This window comes from Mesoplodon densirostris, chromosome 13, assembly GCF_025265405.1.
Source record: "Mesoplodon densirostris isolate mMesDen1 chromosome 13, mMesDen1 primary haplotype, whole genome shotgun sequence".
Lineage (NCBI taxonomy): Eukaryota > Metazoa > Chordata > Mammalia > Artiodactyla > Ziphiidae > Mesoplodon > Mesoplodon densirostris.
The window spans coordinates 57,540,963-57,562,112 of NC_082673.1; the positions used below are offsets into that span (position 1 = coordinate 57,540,963).

Consider the following 21,150-nt stretch of genomic DNA (forward strand, 5'->3'; position numbering starts at 1 on the left):
GAGGTGAAAAGGCTCAAAGAAAGGTGGTATTTCATTTGGACCTTGATAGATGGGAAAGATTTAAACATTAGACAGTGAGAAACCAGGGATTCTACGGGTATTTGAGGCTGAGAGACAGCATAGGAACAAAAACCCAGAGAAGGGAAAGTTAGAAAAATGTATGTCATGGAAAGCAAGAAGAGGGAGAATTTCAAGAAATGGTGGCTAAAAGTAGAATTTATGGATATGTCACTTGTCCTTATCACTAACCAAAACATATGCTCTGTTGCATCACACTGTTAGCCTCTTATGCGTATCCATTTTGTGCCCCTTTCTTCCATTTAGCACGTCGCCATACATGGATGCTCAAGTTCCCATTTAAGGAAAAGAAACTGTTATAGATGGAGGTAAAATTTATTCCCATTCAAAGATTTAGAATCACTTATTTAGGAAAGGAAGGTTAAGGAGAAATCTATTCATTCAGGAAGCTTTTATTAATATCCTATTATGTTCCAAAAACTGATGCTAATATTTTTTTAAATAATATGCCATTTTTGCCTTAAGGATCACAGAGTCAACTAAAGGAGACAAACATGTAAATAAGGAATGGCGAAATGTAATGACGTCTGTGATAGAGGAGTGAGTTAGATATGGAAGTGACACGAAAGGCAGTGACCAGTTCTGAGAATGGTCATAATTAGGAAATGCTTCCAACAGAGGAGACACATCTGAGCCCAGTCCCTTTTTTTTTTTTTTTAAGACAAATGGGATCAACCCACATGTTCTATTTTGAAGCATAATTTTTTTTAAGTTAATAATATATCTTGAGTGTCTTTTGTGTTAGTATATATAGGTATTCCTTATTCATTTTAACAGTTGTACAGATCCATTCTATAGATCTGCATGTTATATTTAATTCCATATTGATGGATATTTGTATTTTTCCAATTTCTTACTAATACAGTACTGAAGTAAACACACATACACACACACACACACACACACACACACACACACATACTGGTATTGGAATATCTGTAAAACAAATTCTTAGATGTATCCTTCCAAGCATTTAATAGATATTGCCAAGTTATTCTTCAAAAATAATGGGTAGAAATGCTTTTTCCCACACCTCTACAGAAATTGGAAATGTCAGTCTTTTCAAACGTCCAGATTAATAAATAAAAATACTACATTATTGCTTTAATTTGAACTTACGTAAGTATTAGTGAAGTTGAGTATCTTTGCATGTTTACTGGCTGGTTATATCTTTTCTTCTGTAAATTAATTGCTGTCAGAATCTGGGAGTTTGGGCCTCCCTGGTGGCGCAAGTGGTTGAGAGTCCGCCTTCCGATGCAGGGGATACGGGTTCGTGCCCCGGTCTGGGAGGATCCCATATGCCGCGGAGCGGCTGGGCCCGTGAGCCATGGCCGCTGAGCCTGCGCGTCCGGAGCCTGCACGTCCGGAGCCTGTGCTCCGCAACGGGGGAGGCCACAACAGTGAGAGGCCCGCATACCGCAAAAAAAAAAAAAAAAAAAAAAGAATCTGGGATTTTACCTTATGCAAGCTAATAAATTAGCCTGTTAACATTTTATGGATGCTGACAGAATATATTAGACTTTTGGGTCAGAAACAAAGAATATTATTGCTCGTGGCACAGCAGTGTGTGCATCATGTTTGCATTGTTTTTTCTTGCCCCCAAGTCCCACAAGGGCAATGCAGAAGGGTCCCCAGGGGGATGCTCTGCATGCAGTAGATAAATGGCACAGCATGGAACATGGAGCTTGTCAAATCAAGCTCTTTTAGAGCAAGTCTGCTCTTTGTCCTGGAAAGAAACTTTACCTCATCACTCAAGGATGCTTTCTGCAAACAGAACCTGAGAAATGGTCCCTTGTTAACAGCTTTCAGGGCCTTGCATCCTTTGCATACCTGGCGAGAACATACAGGGATGTTCAGGCCCTCTTCCAACAACTACCTTTGCTTATTTTTCTATATGCTTACTTATCATTTTCTCATTGATTTGTAAGAGCTCTCTGCTATCACAAGTATTTGTAGATCTGTCATTAACTATTACCTGTTTTATCCTAACCTTGCTTTTTATTAATTTTGATGTTATCAGTTGTGAGGTTTGTTTGTTTGTTGTTCGTTTTACCATCCGCGGGTTTCATGCCATACACAGAAAAGGCTACCCTATTATGATAAAAATATTAACTGATTTTTTTCTCTTATGTTTTCAGTTTTTAGCCTTTAATATCTTGATCCTTTTGGAATTTACTTACATAGAGGAATGATATAGGGACCCACTTTGGTTTTACCAAATGGCTAACCAGTTCTTGCAACCTCATTTCCCATCTTTCCCCTACTTGTTTGAAATGGTACCTTCATCACATACTAAAATTTATCTGTACTTACATATTATTTTTTTTCTTCTAATCTATTTGTATGTTACTACTCCAACCTTATCTTTTAATTTTAATTAGTATAGCTTTATAATAGACTTAGCATCTGGTAGAATTTATTCCCCACCCTTTCTCCTTTATTTAAAAACTTTCTTGACTATTTCCACATATTATTCTTGAATGAGTCTTTTGAAATAAAGTAGGTAAACAGGATGAATATAACTATGAAAAGAAATCCTAAACTACTGTCCTTTACAACTGTATCCCCTTTTTTAAAAGTCTCATTAATGTTATAACTTTTATGAAGATTCAAGTTGCATGTCAGCAAATACAGAAACATCATTTCTGTTTGCATCTTCTAAAATCTTCTTTCTTTTAATATAGATTCCTTGTAGTTTGGAATACTGGGATGAACTCCAGAAGGTTTTTGTTGCATTTCGAGAATTTAGTCTGTCTGAAAGCAAAGTTTGTGAACTGCAGTTGCCAGATATCAATCTTGTGAATAACCAGAAGAAACTGGTATCCTCGGATCTTTGGAGAATTGTTTTGAACAGCAGCCAAAATGGAGCTGATGACCAAAGGTAACTCAGTGAACAAAGTGAAAAATGAAATAGTGGCATTATACTAGGAAACAATCGTCAGGTCATCTTATCTAGTGGCCCCTCACTTAACTATATCGCAGCTCTCTAGCAGCTGCATCTGTCTGAACTACAGATGAGAACCAGGAAGCGAGATAGAAGCTGATGTTTCAAAGTCTATGTACTAAAATTCCTGTGTTTTACTGTGAGCTCTAAGAACCTGTTCCTTAAATATAAAAGGAAAAAAGAGCAAAAAACAAACTTCAAAAAAAAAAAAATCCTGTTATCCTGAGCTAAAAAATATAGAGGAAAAAGCCATACACACTTCAATAGACTCTTAGTGACACAGTCATCAATATGTGTAAATGTTAACGCTGGGGCATTAAAAGAAACGTTAAGTAAATTGAATTGTCTCCTTCTTTTTGGAACTACTTCCTTCTTAAGGGGTTTTTTAAAAAACTTTAAAAGACAGACCTCCAGACATTAGGAAAACTTGACTAACCAAAATAATTTATACTCAAGACTTCAGATAGCCAAAGTTTTATTCACCTCTTGAATCTATTTGACTTTAATGTATCTCTAGAGCTATAGACTTCAGGTATTCTGAATCGTGTCCCCAGAACTTCCTGTTCCACACCTCCTACAGGATATCTGGTTAGTGACAAAACAGGGCCAGATTGTCCCTATTTCCAATGTTTGCCTGCTTAATACATCCACTAACTTAGAGTAGAGAAAAAATGGCTTCAGCAATTTATTCTTCAAGTGCTCCTTCTAGTTTACATATCCTTATTATGTCTTTCTGTTCATGCTCCCCTAAATGACAAGAAAAAGAAACGAAATCACCATCAATAGAACAGTTGTTTGGGTCACATGATATGTGTACTGTGGGCCTGTGCCTTGCTGCCCATCACTTTCAATGTCCTACCTTCTAATTCTCCTGACGAGTTTGCTCTAGCATTATCTTATTCTTTGTATATAATCCACCCCCCCTTTTTTCCCCCAAACAACATTTTGACACTAACAAAAAGAAAAAAGTCCACCGTTCCAACACCCTGTGATTGAACTGTTTTCTCTTTTTTACCTTTATTTTTACCCATCATTGTATGCATTTACAGGGTTATAATCATAGCACACCATTTTGTATTCTAATTCCTGTTTTATATTATAGATAGTTGTGAATGCTTTCTCTTTTTGTAATTAATAGTAATATATGTTCATTGAAGAACATCTGGGAAATAAAGAAAATAGTACCACCCATCATCATATCACACAGCGATAACCTCTGTTCACATTAGTCTGTAGCATCACAGTCTTTTTCGTTGATTACTTTGTATGCTTAATAATGATATATTTTTTTACTTTATGGTTTCTATTTCTAGGTCATTTGGGCTCTTTAAAAATAATTGCCTTCCCAGTATATTACCTAGTAATGTACGACTGGTGAAAATATATTAGAGGAGTGGGGTCTTGATTTTACCTATATGAAATGCAGCAGTGAAAAGAACACCCATCCTGGGAGGAGTTAGCAGATGGATAGAAAGATTGCCTATTCTAAGCATAGTTACCTAGTCAGAAACCAGGAAATCTCAGAAAACAGAGCAATGGGTAATGAATTTTTTTTAAATCTGAGTTTCATTATTAGCATCAAGTTAGAAATCATTTCTTGATTCTAATTATCAAAGAATGCATTTTCATCATTGAAAGAAGCATTTTGGACAAGGTTAATTCCTCTGAATCTGAAACATTCATAAAAATCACTTTGTGGTAAGCTTAGCACTGCAGAAATGTGGAACCTTTAGGGAATGGAAATTTATGCAGACAGTCAAATTTAGGCAGTTTTTCACCAAGCTTTTGACATTGTAATCACAGATCTTTTGTCCTCACCTTGGATTTTTCAACTTGCCTAATATTTCACAATTGATCTTGCTTTAAATTGTTTGACATTAAGCATTTTTCAGGTAGAAATTGATATTAGTGAAATCAAATTTAAAGAGCTGGTTTTAAAATCAACATAATAAAACACTATTAAGACATTTTTCAAAAAGGACAGTAAATAAATTTCATCCAATTTCTTTAAGGAAAACATCAGTGCTTTGATGATATGTCGACATTTCACATAGAAATAAAAGTGCTACAGTTAGATCCAGTATATTCTGTCATGAGAAATCTAAAACTGGACAAAAACCTGACACTTTTATGATTAGAAATTATCTTATCTTAAATAATATTTATGGTTTGAGAAGGATATGCATCAGACTGTTGTACATTACTGGAAGAAAGTTCATAAAAATAAGTCCCATGAAGCTTAATCTAAAAAAAAAAAAAAAAAAAGCATCTTGCCCACAGTTGTCAAAAGTGCAACAGTGTAGGATATTTAGTGGTAATGGCATCACTGTGTGTATGTAAATAGAAGCACTATGTATTAGAGATTTTCAAGTTAGCAGACCTGGGTTTAAGTCCTGGCTCCATCACGAACTAGCTATTTGGCCCTGAGAAACTGGTTTCTAAGCTGAGGCCTTAAGGAATGGGTAGGAGCTAACCAGTCTGAGGGGTGACAGGTAGCCTTCGGTACAAAGGACTGGAGACCAAAGATTCACTCTCTTAAACCTTGGTCTGTTTATCCCATACAGGCATATTATCTTCAATTCAATCCACGTGTATTTGTAATAATTATTTTCCACTATCTTTTTTCTTTTTTTTTTTTTTTTTGGTACGCGGGCCTCTCACTGTTGTGCCCTCTCCCGTTGCGGAGCACAGGCTCCGGACGCGCAGGCTCAGCGGCGATGGCTCACGGGCCCAGCCGCTCCACGGCATGTGGGATCTTCCCAGACCAGGACACGAACCCATGTCCCCTGCATCGTCAGGCGGACTCTCAACCACTGCGCCACCAGGGAAGCCCTCCACTATCTTTAATTAATGGTTTGCTTGATCATATGAAAATGAATGATGGGTAACTGTTGTTTTTTTCAAGGTAGCATTGGAAGGAGAGTAACTTAAGCTTAGTTTCCACAATAGTATTGACCTTTAGAAGAGTTCTCTTTCTATTTGTGGTGCACTGGACTGAAGCAAGAGATACAGCCTTTAAAAGCCCTGATCAGGGTATCCATTTCAGCTATTTATTTTTAATCTCAGCATGTATGTATTTGCCCACCCCCACTGCCCACTGCTGAAGCCTAAATAAACCCCTTTTCCCAGTAGGTCCTGACAAGAAACAGACAGCACACTCAGACTGGTTAACTGAGGAGAGTTTACTGTAAAGACTGTTTACAAAAGTGTTGGCAAGGTGAAGGGATAGGACAGTACCCTGAGGCTAGAAACCATCCCACTCTTAGTCCTGAAAGAGCCAGGTAATAGAGCCATTACCAAAACTAACCCAGAATGGGTGGTTGTAGCTGTTTTTGGTGGAGGGACCAACAATGTGCAGAGACGTGGCTAAGAAGGAGCCAGGAGAATATGAGTCCTCCTGCCACTGTCTTCACACCTTCTGATATCCCTTGGGCACCTTCCACTGGCCGAACCAAAAGACAAGCCAAGGACAAAGCAGCTTGTTGATACAGTCAGGGGCAGAGAAGAGGATGGGGAGGGGTAGAAAGCGGATTTAGAGAGCAAACAAGATAACCAGCAAGCACACACTGTATTTGGAATTTACAGTTTCTTACCTAGCGATGGGACCTAGGCGGAAAGATGAGAAATGGCTGGTGGGCCCAACTCTCAGGCTTTGGGCCACCCTACTAGGTTCCCTGAGTTTGGTATCAACAAGATGTCTTCTGATGAACCAGAACAACTTTCTACTTTGTTTCCACCTCTTACCCTCACCCCAATGGCTAACTCCAGAAGTGTGTGACTATCTAAAGTCACAAGTTACAGGCAATTATTGTGTTACACAGTAATAACTGTGAAGATCTTGATATATATGTCCAGTTAACTTTATGACAAATTGTTTGATAATAATGCTAAACTGTTTACCTGTGCCGAGTCTTTGGTAGTTTTGTCCATATTACATGGTCACTTTCTCACAATGTTAAAACGTGAGAGTAGATTGCTTACAAGGACTTCTTATCCCCACCCCCAGAACGTTGGTTCATAGAAGAAGGCATCCTGGAAAAAGAAGTGTGCGGCTCTTTCTTCATGTGATAAAAATGGAAACTCTTGAGTTTTTTAGAGTGCAAAATAAAAAAAATAAGATTTTCTCCTTCTCCCTAAAGATCCTGTAAGTCGCTGTCCACTCATATTTAGTGATCTTTGAGACAGTGGTCCACAGCTTTTTGTGTATGTGAGGAAGAGATGCTTTTTATTTACCAAACCTTCATTCTTTTTTTTTGTTTGTTTTGTTTTGTTTTGTTGCGGTACGCGGGCCTCCCACTACTGTGGCCCCTCCCGCTGCGGAGCACAGGCTCCAGACGCGCAGGCTCCGCGGCATGTAGGATCCTCCCGGACCGGGGCACGAACCCGCGTCTCCCGCATCAGCAGGTGCACTCCCAACCACTGCGCCACCAGGGAAGCCCCAAACCTTCATTCTTGTGTGTATAGCCAGTGCAGGAATCAGAGGAAGAGCGTTGTGATGGTAAAGTCCCTGGATCATTTCCTTTCTCCTCACTGGTTGAACTTTCTCCTACCAGAAGGTCACTGTGGCCTCTAGATATTGTTTGCCTCCATTTGGCTACTTGGATCTGTACCTTTAGATGTACCTAAATTTGCTGGGTACCATTTTTTTTTAACCTTTTGACTTTCATAAGCCATTCAGACAACAATCTTGACGTCTAGAACTGCTTTGCCACCTTGTTACAAGGTATTGACAGTAGTCCCCTGTGCTATACAGTAGGTCCTTGTTGCTTATCTATTTTAATTTTTATTTATTTATTTATTTATTTTTGGCTGTGTTCAGTCTTCATTGCTGCACATGGGCTTTCTCTAGTTGTGGCAAGTGGGGGCTACTCTTTGTTGTGGTGCACGGGCTTCTCATTGTGGTGGCTTCTCTTGTTGCGGAGCACGGGCTCTAGGCGCGCGGACTTCAGTAGTTGCAGCACACGGGCTCAGTAGTTGTGGCTCGTGGGCTCTAGAGCACAGGCTCAGTAGTTGCGGCGCACGGACTTAGTTGCTCCAGCATGTGGAATCTTCCCGGACCAGGGCTCAAACCCATGTCCCCTGAATTGGCAGGCGGATTCTTAACCACTGTGCCACAGGGAAGCCCCGCTTATCTATTTTATATGTAGTAGTTTGTATCTACTAATCCCAAACTCTTAATTTATCCCTTCCCCGACCCATCCCCCACTATCCCCCTTGGTAACCATAAGTTTGTTTTCTATTTCTGTGAGTCTATTTCTGTTTTGTAAATAAGTTCATTTATATCATTTTTTTTAGATTCCACATATAAGTGATATATGATTTGTCCTTGTCTGGCTGACTTACTTCACTTAATATGATAATCTCTAGCTACATCCATGTTGCTGCAAATGGCATTATTTCACTCATTTTTATGGCTGAGTAATATCCCATTGTGTATATATACTACATCTTCCTTATCCATTCACCTGTTGATGGAATTTTTTTAATAAAATAGAAACTATCAATGTGAAAAGGACAAATACTGTATAATTCCACTTATATGAGATACCAAGAGTAGTCAAATTTATGAAGACAAAAGTAGAATGGTGGTTGCCAGATGAGGGTGAGGAAAATTGTTTAATGGGTATAGACTTTCAGTTTGGGAAGATGAAAAAATTCTGAAGATGGATGATGATGTTAGTTGCAGAACAATGTGAATGTACTTAATGCCACTGAACTGTACACTTTTAACTGGTTAAAATAGTGAATTTTAAGTTATGTATATTTTACCACAATTTAAAAAATATTTTCAGTAACTTCCCCACGCCATTTTATAGGTGTACTAGGTTACAACAGAGGTGTATTTCTTATTTGGGGTTAGAGTTAAAACATTCCCCAAAAAAGACAGATCTAAGGTGTAGAGAGAACATGGTGTAGCATGTTCTTGTCTTCTCTCCTCCATGCGGTGCTCTCCCAGGATGGACAGGACAGTGTTTTTGCAGTAGGCAGGGGAGAGTTTAGGTGAACCAAATTTGAGAAACAGTGCCACACTGGGATGAATGACAGTGTGATATTGTCAGATCCCTCTTGGGAGCTAAAGGTAATCACCAGCAACTGACATTAAACTAAGTAACCAGTACGGTACCCTGTTTGCCAACCAGGAAAAGAGGGATGAGATTTTTTTTCTCTTATGGAGTGATAGACATTATGCTAAGCAGTTTCTATGTAGTACCTCCTTTAATACTCAAAAAGTAAGTCCAGTTACTATACTTACTTTACAGATGAGAAAACAGATTTAGCTAGATGAAATAATTTGCCCATGATTACAGTGTAAGTGGAAGCAGTGCAAGCATTTTCATCTCGGTTTTCTTAGCTCAATCATTCTCTGCTTAATCTCTATGCTATATTATAAAACTCTTATCACCACAGAGGGATACAGAGAAAAGCCCAAGGCTTTATCAGTCAAGTCAGATCATTGTTGGATACCTGCAGAGCTATAGGGGTGACATCCAGGGGTGAATCTTTAAGGATTATGCCTGGGTCCCTGCAGTGTCTATGGATCAATCAAGATCTAAACTTACTAAAACACTCCTTGTTTAAAGGAGTTGATACCCTTCTGTGGGTCACCCAGGACAGTTAATAAGTCCCTTTGGCTAAAATGAAGGTATGGATATGTAAAACTCCTGCCATACTTTCTACCCTTTAGAATATTTCCTCTATTCTAAAAATTTGAATTTCCATTAGGAACTTATTGATATTTGAACTAACTACTGAATCTTGAGTTCTACGTATTACTATTTGTAAGGTTTTGCTCCTTGGAGCCATCTTTACTTTTCCATTTCTGATTATTACACATCTCATGAATTATGTTTTTCCTTTTGATATCTGGATCAGATCGAAGTCCACTGTACCTAATAAAGGAAATGATATAAATGTAGTTGCTATAAGTGTCCCTAGCAGGGTCATTGTTCTCATCTTTATGACTGTTTAGCTCTATCATAGTTAGATATTTTTAATCCTTATGTAAAAGGTAAACATGCATATGCTACTTTTATAGTGTATAGTGATGATCAAATTAAGTTGAATATCAAAAAACTATAAATTTACTGATTCAAAATAGAAAGCATTTCATGTGCATATACCATATTAATTTTGTGTTTAAGACATTTTAATTTTGATATAACTCCAATTTTTAAATAAAACTCTAAATTTTTAAATATAGAGTAATCTAGTAACATTTTAGTCAGGATTTCAAGATGGAAAGAGTGCTGACCACTTGAATATATATGTTAGGAGTTACTATATAGACCTAAAAATATCTTTTAACCATTGATTTGTACATTTAATTTAGGAAAAGTGAAAAATCAATCAATTTGTTATAAATAAAGATTTTGACACGCACTTATTTGTGATGTCTTAGCAACCTTTTTCAACATGTTACAGAATTTGCTACTCTCAAGAGAGAGAAAAGTAAATCTTGGAAAATCTCAAGAGTGTCAAAAATTGCAGTTGACAGAGAAATTCTTCAGATAAACACCTCAAATTGTGTACTTACTTTTTTAAAACTGATCTCAAAGTACTCTCACCTGGATTTTTAATAATATTTTGACTAACGCTATACCCTATTTTTAACAACTTCTTGAAGTATTATAAGGGAGAGATTTCATATGTGTAAAACACATGTACAACTAGTACAGTTTGGTCTTTCTGAATAAATATAAGTTTTAATTTTACATTGCCAATGAGATCTTTTTTTAACTTTAATTTTTTTAATTGAAGTATAGTTGATTTACCATGTTGTGTTAGTTTCTGGTGTATAGCAAAGAGAGTCAGTTATAAAATGTGTGTGTATATATATATATATATAATATATATATATATATATACACACACACACACACACACACACATACACATACATACACACATGTTTTCATATTCTTTTCCAGTATAGGTTATTACAAGATATTGAATATAGCTCCCTGTGCTATACAGTGGGACCTTGTCATTTATCTATTTTAAATTAGATCTTTATTTGTAACTCCACAGATAAATTCCTAGAAAGCTATTTGGATTAGTATACCCATTTATAGAAGTTTTAAAAATACACCTAGCTGCATTTTCATGCATAACATTTCATCAGAAACATAGTGCCCCAGAGTTGTGTTTTCTTTGTATGCAATGGAGTTTTTCTAACATTGCAGTAAATACCACCACATAACTATAAACGCCTTGAAGTTAAATACTCAGTAAACCTAGCTTTCATTTTCACCAGCCTTTTCACAACCTCTTTCAAAACTCAGCTGAAGATTCACACTCTGCAAATCCCACATGATTCACCCTGTGCCATTCTGACTTCCTCTTGTATTTCCACTCTGGCAGCACTTCCAACTTGCCTAGTCCTTGTTGGTTGTTCTGTTTTATAATGTTTGTAAACGTCTACGTATTTTATATCACCAGTTAGACTGGGAATTCTTTGAAAACCAAGGATTTATTTCTTTAGTTTTTCTTGTCATAGTTCTCCCTAGGATACTATAAACCATTGTTTCTTCTCTAGGCTCCTCATGGATTTGGGAGCCAGGCTACCATAGCTGTAGAGCAAATTTCAGATTTGGAAAGAAGAGGGTGGAAGACGGTAAGGGGGAATAGGGCCGCATCTATTTAGTGATCCACAATTAGCAGAATGCACCTTGGCCCCTCCCAATCCCCAGGTCTCATGCTTCTACTAGCATTGAGGGGAGGCAGCTAGGCTGCATGTTTCCCATGCACACCAGCAGCCGCTATGTACAAATTTCTTCCCTCCTACAGATGCCTTCACTATTTATTTTAATCGACTTTTACTGGTATAAAATGGTGTTGGGAGGATGGACAAGTAAAGAGAGGACACGTGGTGTAATTGTCCATGGAACCTTGTTTCTTCTGGACATGGTCATAACTTTTATGGCACCTAATACAGTATGCAGTAGGTAGTCAATAAAGAGTATTGGCTAGCTCATATGGGAATATGGATGTGGATGACTTGGAGAAGTAAAACAAAAGAAAGATTTATGGTGACACTGAAAATATTGGGTTTTTTGAACAGCAGAGTCATACTCGGAGTTGTGTTGGTCTTAACTTACAGACAACTTGTTCTCATATTAGTTTAAGTGAAATGTGGATGGAAGAAAATTGGGTTGGAGGTCAACATGGCCTGGGGTTTCAGGAATCCTTCAAAATTTTTCTGCTAATAACTCATAGAGAATAATCAACGAGAACTTATTTTTTTTAATTTACTTAATTTATTTATTTATTTTTGGCTGCATTGGGTCTTCATTGCATTGCTGCACACAGGCTTTCTCTGGTTGCGGCAAGTGGGCGCTACTCTGTTGCAGTGCGCAGGCTTCTCATTGCGGTGGCTTCTCTTGTTGCAGAGCACAGGCTCTAGGCACATGGGCTTCAGTAATTGTGGCTCGTGGGCTCTAGAGTGCAGGCTCAGTAGTTGTGGTGCACGGGCTTACTTGCTCCGCCGCATGTGGGATCTTCCCGGACCAGAGCTCGAACCCGTGTCGCCTGCATTGGCAGGCGGATTCTTAACCACTGCACCACCAGGGAAGCCTCAGAGCTTAATTTTTTAAAATGACTTGTTTATGTGAGCAAATATGGAAGATTTGATGAGAACATTGACTATAGGATTATGGGAGCTAGCTTTAAAAACCCCTATAGAAAGACATTTCATTTATATGATGTTGGGAAATTTAGGTTATTGAATTTCTTTTATTAATTATCTCCCACAGCTCTGCAAGTGAATCTGGTTCTCAAAGCACTTGTGACCAACTTGTAACTCCAACAGCCCTGGCTGCCTGTACCAGAGTTGACTCCTGTTTTACCCCATGGTTTGTCCCATCTCTTTGCGTTTCCTTCCAGTTTGCTCACCTGGAGTTCCATTTTTGTCATCACCTTGATCAACTAGGCACAGGTACTCTATTTTAGGATCAGAATAACATTCACTTAATACTTATTGTTTTATCCCCGCACAAAACTCCTTCCCTATTGACCACCACTCACATGGTGGAGGAAACTTTTAGAAACAGCATTCATCTCCTCTAACAGTAAGCACCAGCAAAGTTATTCTGAAGTTGATTTCATATAATAGGTGTCCCCCTTACATTTGAACCATCTTATGGACCTGTTTTATAGGGTACCAGTTATATTGAATTGCCATGATTTTGCACACTTCCTAATGAGAATTTTCAAGGAAGTTACAAAAATTGCAGGTTTTACTGTTACTCTAATTATGATCTTTTTGAAAGAAATACATCTGTTTTTTTCCTATCTTATGAGCCATTACATGAATGGCATATAGTTTTCAAAAGTACTTGATAATACCTTATCTCGAAAGTACAAATACCTTCTACAAAAAATGGGCAAATTCTCCAATAATTTAAAAGACTAGCATTTTTACAAGTTTATAAGGTAGAAGAATAAATTTTTCCACACACCAAAAGTGGCCTTTTATAAGTTTGCTCTTCATGAATAATTATTCCTAAAAGTCTGTACCAAACCTTTTCTACTTAATACATTTTGATTCTGGTATTAGGTTTTCAACCTACATGTAATGGAAAAATGAAAAAAATCAGATTAAAACTAAACACAGCTGCTGTTAAGCATCTTGCCTTTTCAGCAAAAATGGAGTTTAACCTGTATTTTCTAACTCTGTTTGGGTCATGTTTTTGGTTTTGAGATTTGGTGGGTAGATACAGAGCATTTCTATGAAATGCTTCTTAAATATTTACCTCCTCTTCATTTTATTTGTTGTCTTTTGTGATCAAATTTTTATCTGTTCATGTAACCTTTGGAAAGAGACCTGCTGATTGAACAAAACAGTTTTGTTTGCAAATATCAAATGGTAATTCAAATGTTATATTATCTTCAAGAGAATGTTTGAATTTATTAACCAGCAAATATTGCATTCAGTAACCAAGAAATGAATAATTTAAATGTCATCTCTTTATTTCCATAAAATGTTGGTTCGTCTCAACTGCTGTTTTTCTTGTGTATTTTCTCAACAGCTCCACCGCAATACCTACAGCCATTTATTTCTGATAAAAATGTGCCATCTGAACTAGAATACATGATTATTTCCTTCAAAGAACCACACATGTATCTTCGACAATGGAACAATAGTTCTGTCTGTCAGGAGATGCAATTCTCAGCTCAAGCAGACTGTAAACTTCTAGAGTGCAGAAATGTTACAATGCAAAGCATGGTGAAACCCTTCAGCATCTTTGGACAGATTGCAGTTTCCAGCAATGCAGTAGAAAAGCTGATTGATTGCTCTATCAACATTGACTCAATATTTGTAAACTTTGGGCAACATGTAGTTCATTCTCTAAACACTGCAATACAAGCTTGGCAACAGGTATGTATATTCTAGAACAGTTTACAGTTTGTCCGTGTGTGATCTTTTACTAGGCACTTTATATTATCACTTCTAATAATAAATTAAGCACAAACAAAAATGTGAGAGAATGAAGAATTTGATGGGCACCATAATATTTGGGGCCTCCTCTGTTTTGGCAAAGTGATACATGTTATTTTTAAAACCTTTGGAGAACATGGGTTCTCTACACATGCATCAGAGATGATGCCCACATTTTTGTGACTAATGTACCACATCTGTGTGGAAAGTAACACATTCCCAGAAATTTTTTCCAAGTATTATGGCTTTAGTTTGCCAAAGCTCAACTTGGTATGTATCACATTGTCGAAGCAGCCATTGCAGAAATGAAGAACCTGTGTGAGCCCTTCTGATATAAGCAGTTCATCTTTTCAAGGAGAAAAGGCAGTGAGAGGAAATTATGTGAACACAGTATAATCTTGGTCTTTCCCCCATTATCATTCTGCCATTTTGATTCACTAAAAAAGCACTCGATAATAGATTTTGTAACCAGCTAAAGACTCTTGATAATAATTTTTTACTTTTATCTTTTGTCAGAAATTATCCATATCGAAAAAGAAATACGTCTGTTTTGAATGACATATTTAAAATGGGGAACCTGCCCATGTCCACTAGCATGAAAATAATTTCACAGAATATTTGGATAATATTGATAATATGCTCAGTGATTTAATAACAAATCACCTCTGCTTCCCTTACTGATTTTCAGTATAATATTGCATTTCAATAAAGCTTGTGTTATTTAAGCTGAGACATTTCCCCACATTTTGTATGTTACAGGTATTTGTGCAGACTAACTCCCCAAGAGAAATGGTCCTTCACTCCGCCCTGACCTCATGTGGGGATGGGGCAGTGGTGGAGGGGAGGGGCTTGAGTTCTAGAATTTTTATGGGAATGAACTCTTTTCTTTATATGCATGAAGACCTATACAAGACTAAGGAATTAATTACCTAACATGGCACTACAATAGCAAAAGGAAAGAAGATAACACATCTGTTTCATATTTTAAAATTCTTTTTTAAGGGCATTCCATGGTTTTCTTGCTGCAGAGGACATGCGTAAAATAAGAGCTAGTGTGATCTAAATCTTTGCAGCTGGTTCGAATAGCAATGTGAAAAAAACCTCCGTGGCTCCAATTTCTGTTTTTTGTCATATTTTGAACAATGCATTTAATAAAAAACAAACCTAGAAAATATAAAAGAGTCATTGATAGAGCATTTAATCCCAGGATATTTTTGTCTTGCTATCAGGACCATTGTAAGAGGACTCATGTGTAGCAACTACTGCAAAATGGCCCTCAGAAATATCAGTTTCCTTCCAGGGTAAAAATATTCTCTTAGACACAGCTATACATATAAATAAAATACGGTGCATAAATATTTAAATGTTTTAAACCACATCAGAGTGTGAATGACTGACTGGCTAACACAGTGCCTTGAAGGAATATTCTGAGTTTTTTTAAAAATAGAATTGTATATTTGATTAAGTAGAGCCATATGTCACGTAGCGTATCGCTGACAGGTACATTCTGTGAATAGTTGGTTCTGATTTATACAGGGATTTGGCAATGTTAACATGAGCCACAAGAGGATATACTTCTGTAATTGTTGCTATAATTTTCTTGTTTCCTCCCATGTCAGGCATACTTGCCACCAAGTTTTAATGTGGTAGAGGCATCTCTAACCCTGTGTATTCTAAAGTAAATACAAAAATGCACTACTTTGAAATTACAGGACATTTGACATTGAAATGGGCTTATAGAGGGGTTATTAAGTTCATTGTTTCTAAGATGTTCTGAATGTGGTTTATCCCCTTTAGAGGGGAAGCTTAGTTACCCAAGCTTGGATTTTATTATGTATATAATGCTCATATACAGTATAATTATTGCCAATGAAAAACGTGAACTTAACAAGCTGGATAAGCAGTTTGAGTTTTCCACATACTTTTTATCGGATTCGTATCCAAGACAAGTCATTTATATCCAGTGTGGATGGACCAGACAGTTGAAGCATGAAACAATTTGGCCTTTCACCTTTAGGTCACAAGTTCAAGATTAACAGAAGCCTTCATCAGTGTCTGATTTCTCTGGCTGTAGTTTTTTTTTTTCTCTTTTGTAAATGATTAATGTTTTGTGAAACCAGATTAAGGACCCAAAATGCCACTTGCAGTTTGCTTTATATTTCTATGTCACATTCCCACATTTGGACCAAATAGGATTTAAAGGAGATTTTTATTTAAAAATCAAGGTTGTGCTTATGTATCTTATCTTACAGCATAATGGTATCTCTCTTTAATTGCAAATGCCTGTGTAACACTCCAGCACAAATCTTAAATGTAAATAATCTCTTAATTACGAAAGCATTCTGAGGTTGCGCTTTTATATGATGTCATATAACAATATGTACAATTTTTTATAATATACTAGAATTTAAACATTCCAAGAAACGCTTAAACTTATTACAGTTATAATGAACTCCACAGATGAAGGAGCAGTAGAGAAACAGTTCCCTGAGGACTTTGAGTATTCTTTAGAAAAATGTAAACAAGCCCCTTGTGTTCTTTCATTTTCATTTTTTCCTAAAACCCTCATCATTTATTAAAGGTCAGTTTTTAGAGATGAGGAAAGTAATATAATTTTTTTCTGCTCAAGCCCCATCTGGTAACTTAACCTCTGTGTAATCAGCAGATTGATCCCAATTCATTATGAAAATTGAATTTCAGTCTCAGGATGTCTATCTAAGTGGGAGCTGGAATCATATCCCTTTCTTCATGTTTGTACTGTTGGACCTAACGGAGAGAAAAATGTTTACAAGGAGAGCAGTTTATGTTGATTATATAATGCTAAATGGAAAAATCTCATCAAAACTAATTATACACTGTGACTCCAGTTTAATTAAAGGTTTACAAACCTTTAAATATATAAGATATATAAGATAGGATTAGATAGGATAGACTAGAATAGGACCAGGCAGGACACTCACAAGTGAAAAATTGCTGGAAAAAAAAATTCTCCAAAATGTTCACAGCAGTTATCCCTGAGTATAAAATTAGAGACTTTGTTTTTAAAAATCAGTACTTTCTGTATTTTCTAATTTTTATACTGGGAACATATATTACATTTGTAATTTTAAAATTTAAATTTACTCATGTTTGTTTCATAAGTGTTTATTGAGTACTTATGTGTCAGGCATTGTGCTGACTACAGGAGCAAAAGTTGTAACTAACAAAGACCTGGTTCCTGCCCTTATGCAGCATAGAGTCTAATGATGGAGACAACAGTGACCCATAATCATGCAAATAATTACTCAGTCCCAATAGGGATCAGTGCTTTTAAGGCAAAACATACAGTGTTGTGTGAGCATAAAATAGAGGGACCTAAGGTGATCCGGGAGGATCTCAGGAGACTACTTTACTCTGAGGGCATGACCTGAAAACAGGAACCTGAAAGCTGAGTTGGAAGAAATTAGTCAAGCAAGGAGGAAAAGAGGTCCAAGCAGAAGAAAGGCACTGAGGCAGGAAGGAGTTTGATGTGTTGGATGAATTGAAAGGAGGCCAGTGTGGTGTTGGAGCGGCTGAAAAGGGCTGGTGGAGCTGGGATCTAGCAGGCAAACGGAGAGTGGTTCAAGATGCAGCAGGGGCCAGATAAGGCAGGACACCTAAAACCCACGGGCAGTCCAGTTTTGAAATCTTAGCTCATGATTAAAAGCCACAGCAAAAAGTAATATGGTAGGCAGCAGATAATTATTGGTTATAACTGCTTCAGTCTCACTTAGCCAGAGACTCCTTTTATGATTCGTGTGGTTGTCAGGCGAGGTTCCACTCCATGAGAATAGAGAGGTTTGGTGAGACTAGATGGATGATAGAGCAAACGCTTTAGGAGACCCTCAAGGATATCTAGAAGAATGCGGTATTTCAGGGCCTCTTCACCGACTGCAGCTGTAGAGCTCTGCCTGCACACTTTGGGGCCCTTCTGGATGATTAGGAAGGGATTGTACCTCCCAAGATAACTGTTCTCATGAGGTTCTAGATCAGGTCTTGGTCCAGGCTGGATTCCAGGTGTGTTCATCCATAGGCTCCTTGGCTTCAGGCCATGTAGTCACTTAAATTTCTATGCTCACGAGTGGTATATCCCTTTTTACTCTCCCTCCCCTCAGTAAAATGGCAAATGACAGAGTGTGGCATTGTGACATTATTTAGATCCACAACCAGGAAATAGAAGCCAACTGGAGAAGCATCAGTTACATATTACCTCCCATTGTCTGCAGGTTCATTGGCTAGTTAAGATACTTTTCTTGCATTCTCAAGTTAACCATTTATTTAGCTATTCTTTTCATTTACCAAAGGTGTGTTTATTATTTTTTAAGCCATAAGGTAACCAAAGTGATAAAAGAGTAAGCACAGAAATGCTCTATCACATTCCCAGTGCTTTGATATAACAGCAACCAGTGGAGATACCATTAAGTTGAGAAGGAGATACCAACACAGGAACGTATTACTAATTTGTTGAACCTTAGTAGATTAATGGAAGACATTTGCTGATTGATTATTAGCTGAAACAGACATCAACAACTGTTTTTCAACTAACGTTTTTTGTCTTGAAAACTGCAGCTTGGCTTATACTGATTCTGAAGTTGGTCTGTTTTGTGTGTTCAGCCTCTTAACAATAGCGGGAAAGTTATGGTTTTATTTACATCTCTCCCTGAGCAGATTTACACACACACATCCACCCTCCCCCTCAAGGGAACTGGGGATGTATTACCTAAATGATCCTTACTTTCTGTAGGGTACAAACTGTGGCTTTGGTAATTGGTCTTGATTGTCAAGTTTAGAAGGCCAGGAACATGGTAATTCTAGCCTGTGGTACTCTGCTCAAAAACGTGCGCTACCCAGTACAGCATTCTTTGTAGCATGTTAATTCATTTAAAAATGTTAAAAGTTTGAAGGATCTCATTGTTCTTTTACTCTTCTGTGTGTATGATTTATTTTGCAGGAATATAAATCAAAACATATTCTTGGAACATTTAAGATCTCTTTAAGGTATTTTTTGTGCTTATCCTGGAAGTATAGAATACTTTGTATACCAGAGCTAATGACAACAGATCTTTTAGTATTTCTGTGTTGTAACAATCGCCACTGGGCAGACAGCTGCCAAACATCTTGCAATTAATCTGATGCACATTGGCTTTCGTATTCTTTTTCTTTCAGAATAAATGCCCTGAGGTAGAGGAGTTGGTCTTCAGCCATTTTGTGATCTGTAATGACACACAGGAGACACTGCGGTTTGGCCAGGTGGATACTGATGAAAATATTCTGCTGGCCAGCCTCCATAGTCACCAGTACAGCTGGCGCTCTCACAAATCCCCACAGGTATTTGAGAAACAGCCTTACAAACACAGCAATTTTTAAGGTTGCGGATTCATTTCTTCTGCATTTGTGTGCCTGTGCCTAGTTATTTCCCTTTTTAAGTCTCCCACGGGGTCGCACAGTATGGCTACATCTGACAGAAACCCAGAAATGTTTAGAGGAGGGAGCACAGTGTACCCATGCTCCTCTTGGAGTGGACGTTCTCCTGTTCAGCGTAGGTGCTCTTGAGGGAGCCTGGTGTGGTGATTATGAGGTTGAACTCTAGAGCCAGAGTACATCAGCTTGGATCCTGGCTCTGAATTACCTCGCTTTGCTTTCATGCTTCAGTTTTCTCATATGTAAATTGGGGATAATAATAGTACCTGTTTCATAGGGTCATGAGAACTAAATAAGTTAATATGTACAAGGCACTAAAATAGTGCTTGATATACTATAAACATTGTATGTTGGGTATTATTTTTCATTTGTTTATTCAGATTCTTACTGTGTATATAGTCCGTGCCAGTCATGTCTTAGGCACTGGGAATTCAAAGGCAGAGAAGTCTTAGTCCTTGCCCTCTAATGACAGCTCACCGTCTGTGACAAAATGAGTGCAATGACAGACTAAGCCCAAGGGAGCACTGAGAAAAGACATACCAAAGGATGTCTGTTTTCCAAGTAGTATAATTCCATTTTCCTGTCACTTTAGATGGGAATAATTAGAGGGATGTGCCCTGCAGGGATAACTGAGGATGAATTAAATACAAAGATGATGTCCTAAATGAGTAAAAGAAATCCTAGGAAGTACTCTCAAGAATAATGTGTTTCTAAAACTCTGGGTAATAAGGAAACTACTGTCTGCTTATGATTAAAAGAAAGTCATTAGATTAGAGAGTTTTCCCATCTCGTGTATAGACCAGCTTTAGAATATGTTACACCCTCAGCTGTTTTTTTTTTCAGTAGCTCGATTCTGATTTCTTACTTGCTTTTTCATCATATTGCCACACTATTAGTATAAAATTTGGAAAAGTAGATATAGTGCAGTTCTTCTTAAGTCTATTTATTTAATTCTGGTTATTCTAACAGGACATAAAGGCATCATACCTCCTTTTCTCATAAACGTTCTTACAAAAATGTCTCATATGATGTGATATTGCACTTGTATTTTTAGAATGAATGACATTCCCTTCTTTTCTTTTTTTTTTTAATTTAATTTTATTTATTTATTTGTGGCTGCATTGGGTCTTCTTTGCTGTGCGTGGGCTTTCTCTAGTTGTGGCGAGGGGGAATACTCTTCATTGCAGTGCAGGGGCTTCTCACTGCTGTGGCTTCTCTTGTTGCGGAGCACGGACTCTAGGCACGTGGGCTT

General features: G+C 37.5%; 1 protein-coding gene across 10 annotated transcripts in view; it reads left to right on the forward strand.

The window, feature by feature from the left end:
- VPS13B (vacuolar protein sorting 13 homolog B) overlaps positions 1-21,150 on the forward strand; it is a 791,444-nt gene that overhangs the window by 681,832 nt on the left and 88,462 nt on the right. For all 10 annotated transcript variants that reach the window (XM_060116054.1, XM_060116052.1, XM_060116058.1 and 7 more), the window contains 4 exons: positions 2,763-2,959; positions 12,775-12,956; positions 14,050-14,399; positions 19,644-19,805. In XM_060116054.1, coding sequence (XP_059972037.1) covers positions 2,763-2,959; positions 12,775-12,956; positions 14,050-14,399; positions 19,644-19,805 — 891 coding nt within the window. The remainder of the gene's footprint in view (positions 1-2,762; positions 2,960-12,774; positions 12,957-14,049; positions 14,400-19,643; positions 19,806-21,150) is intronic.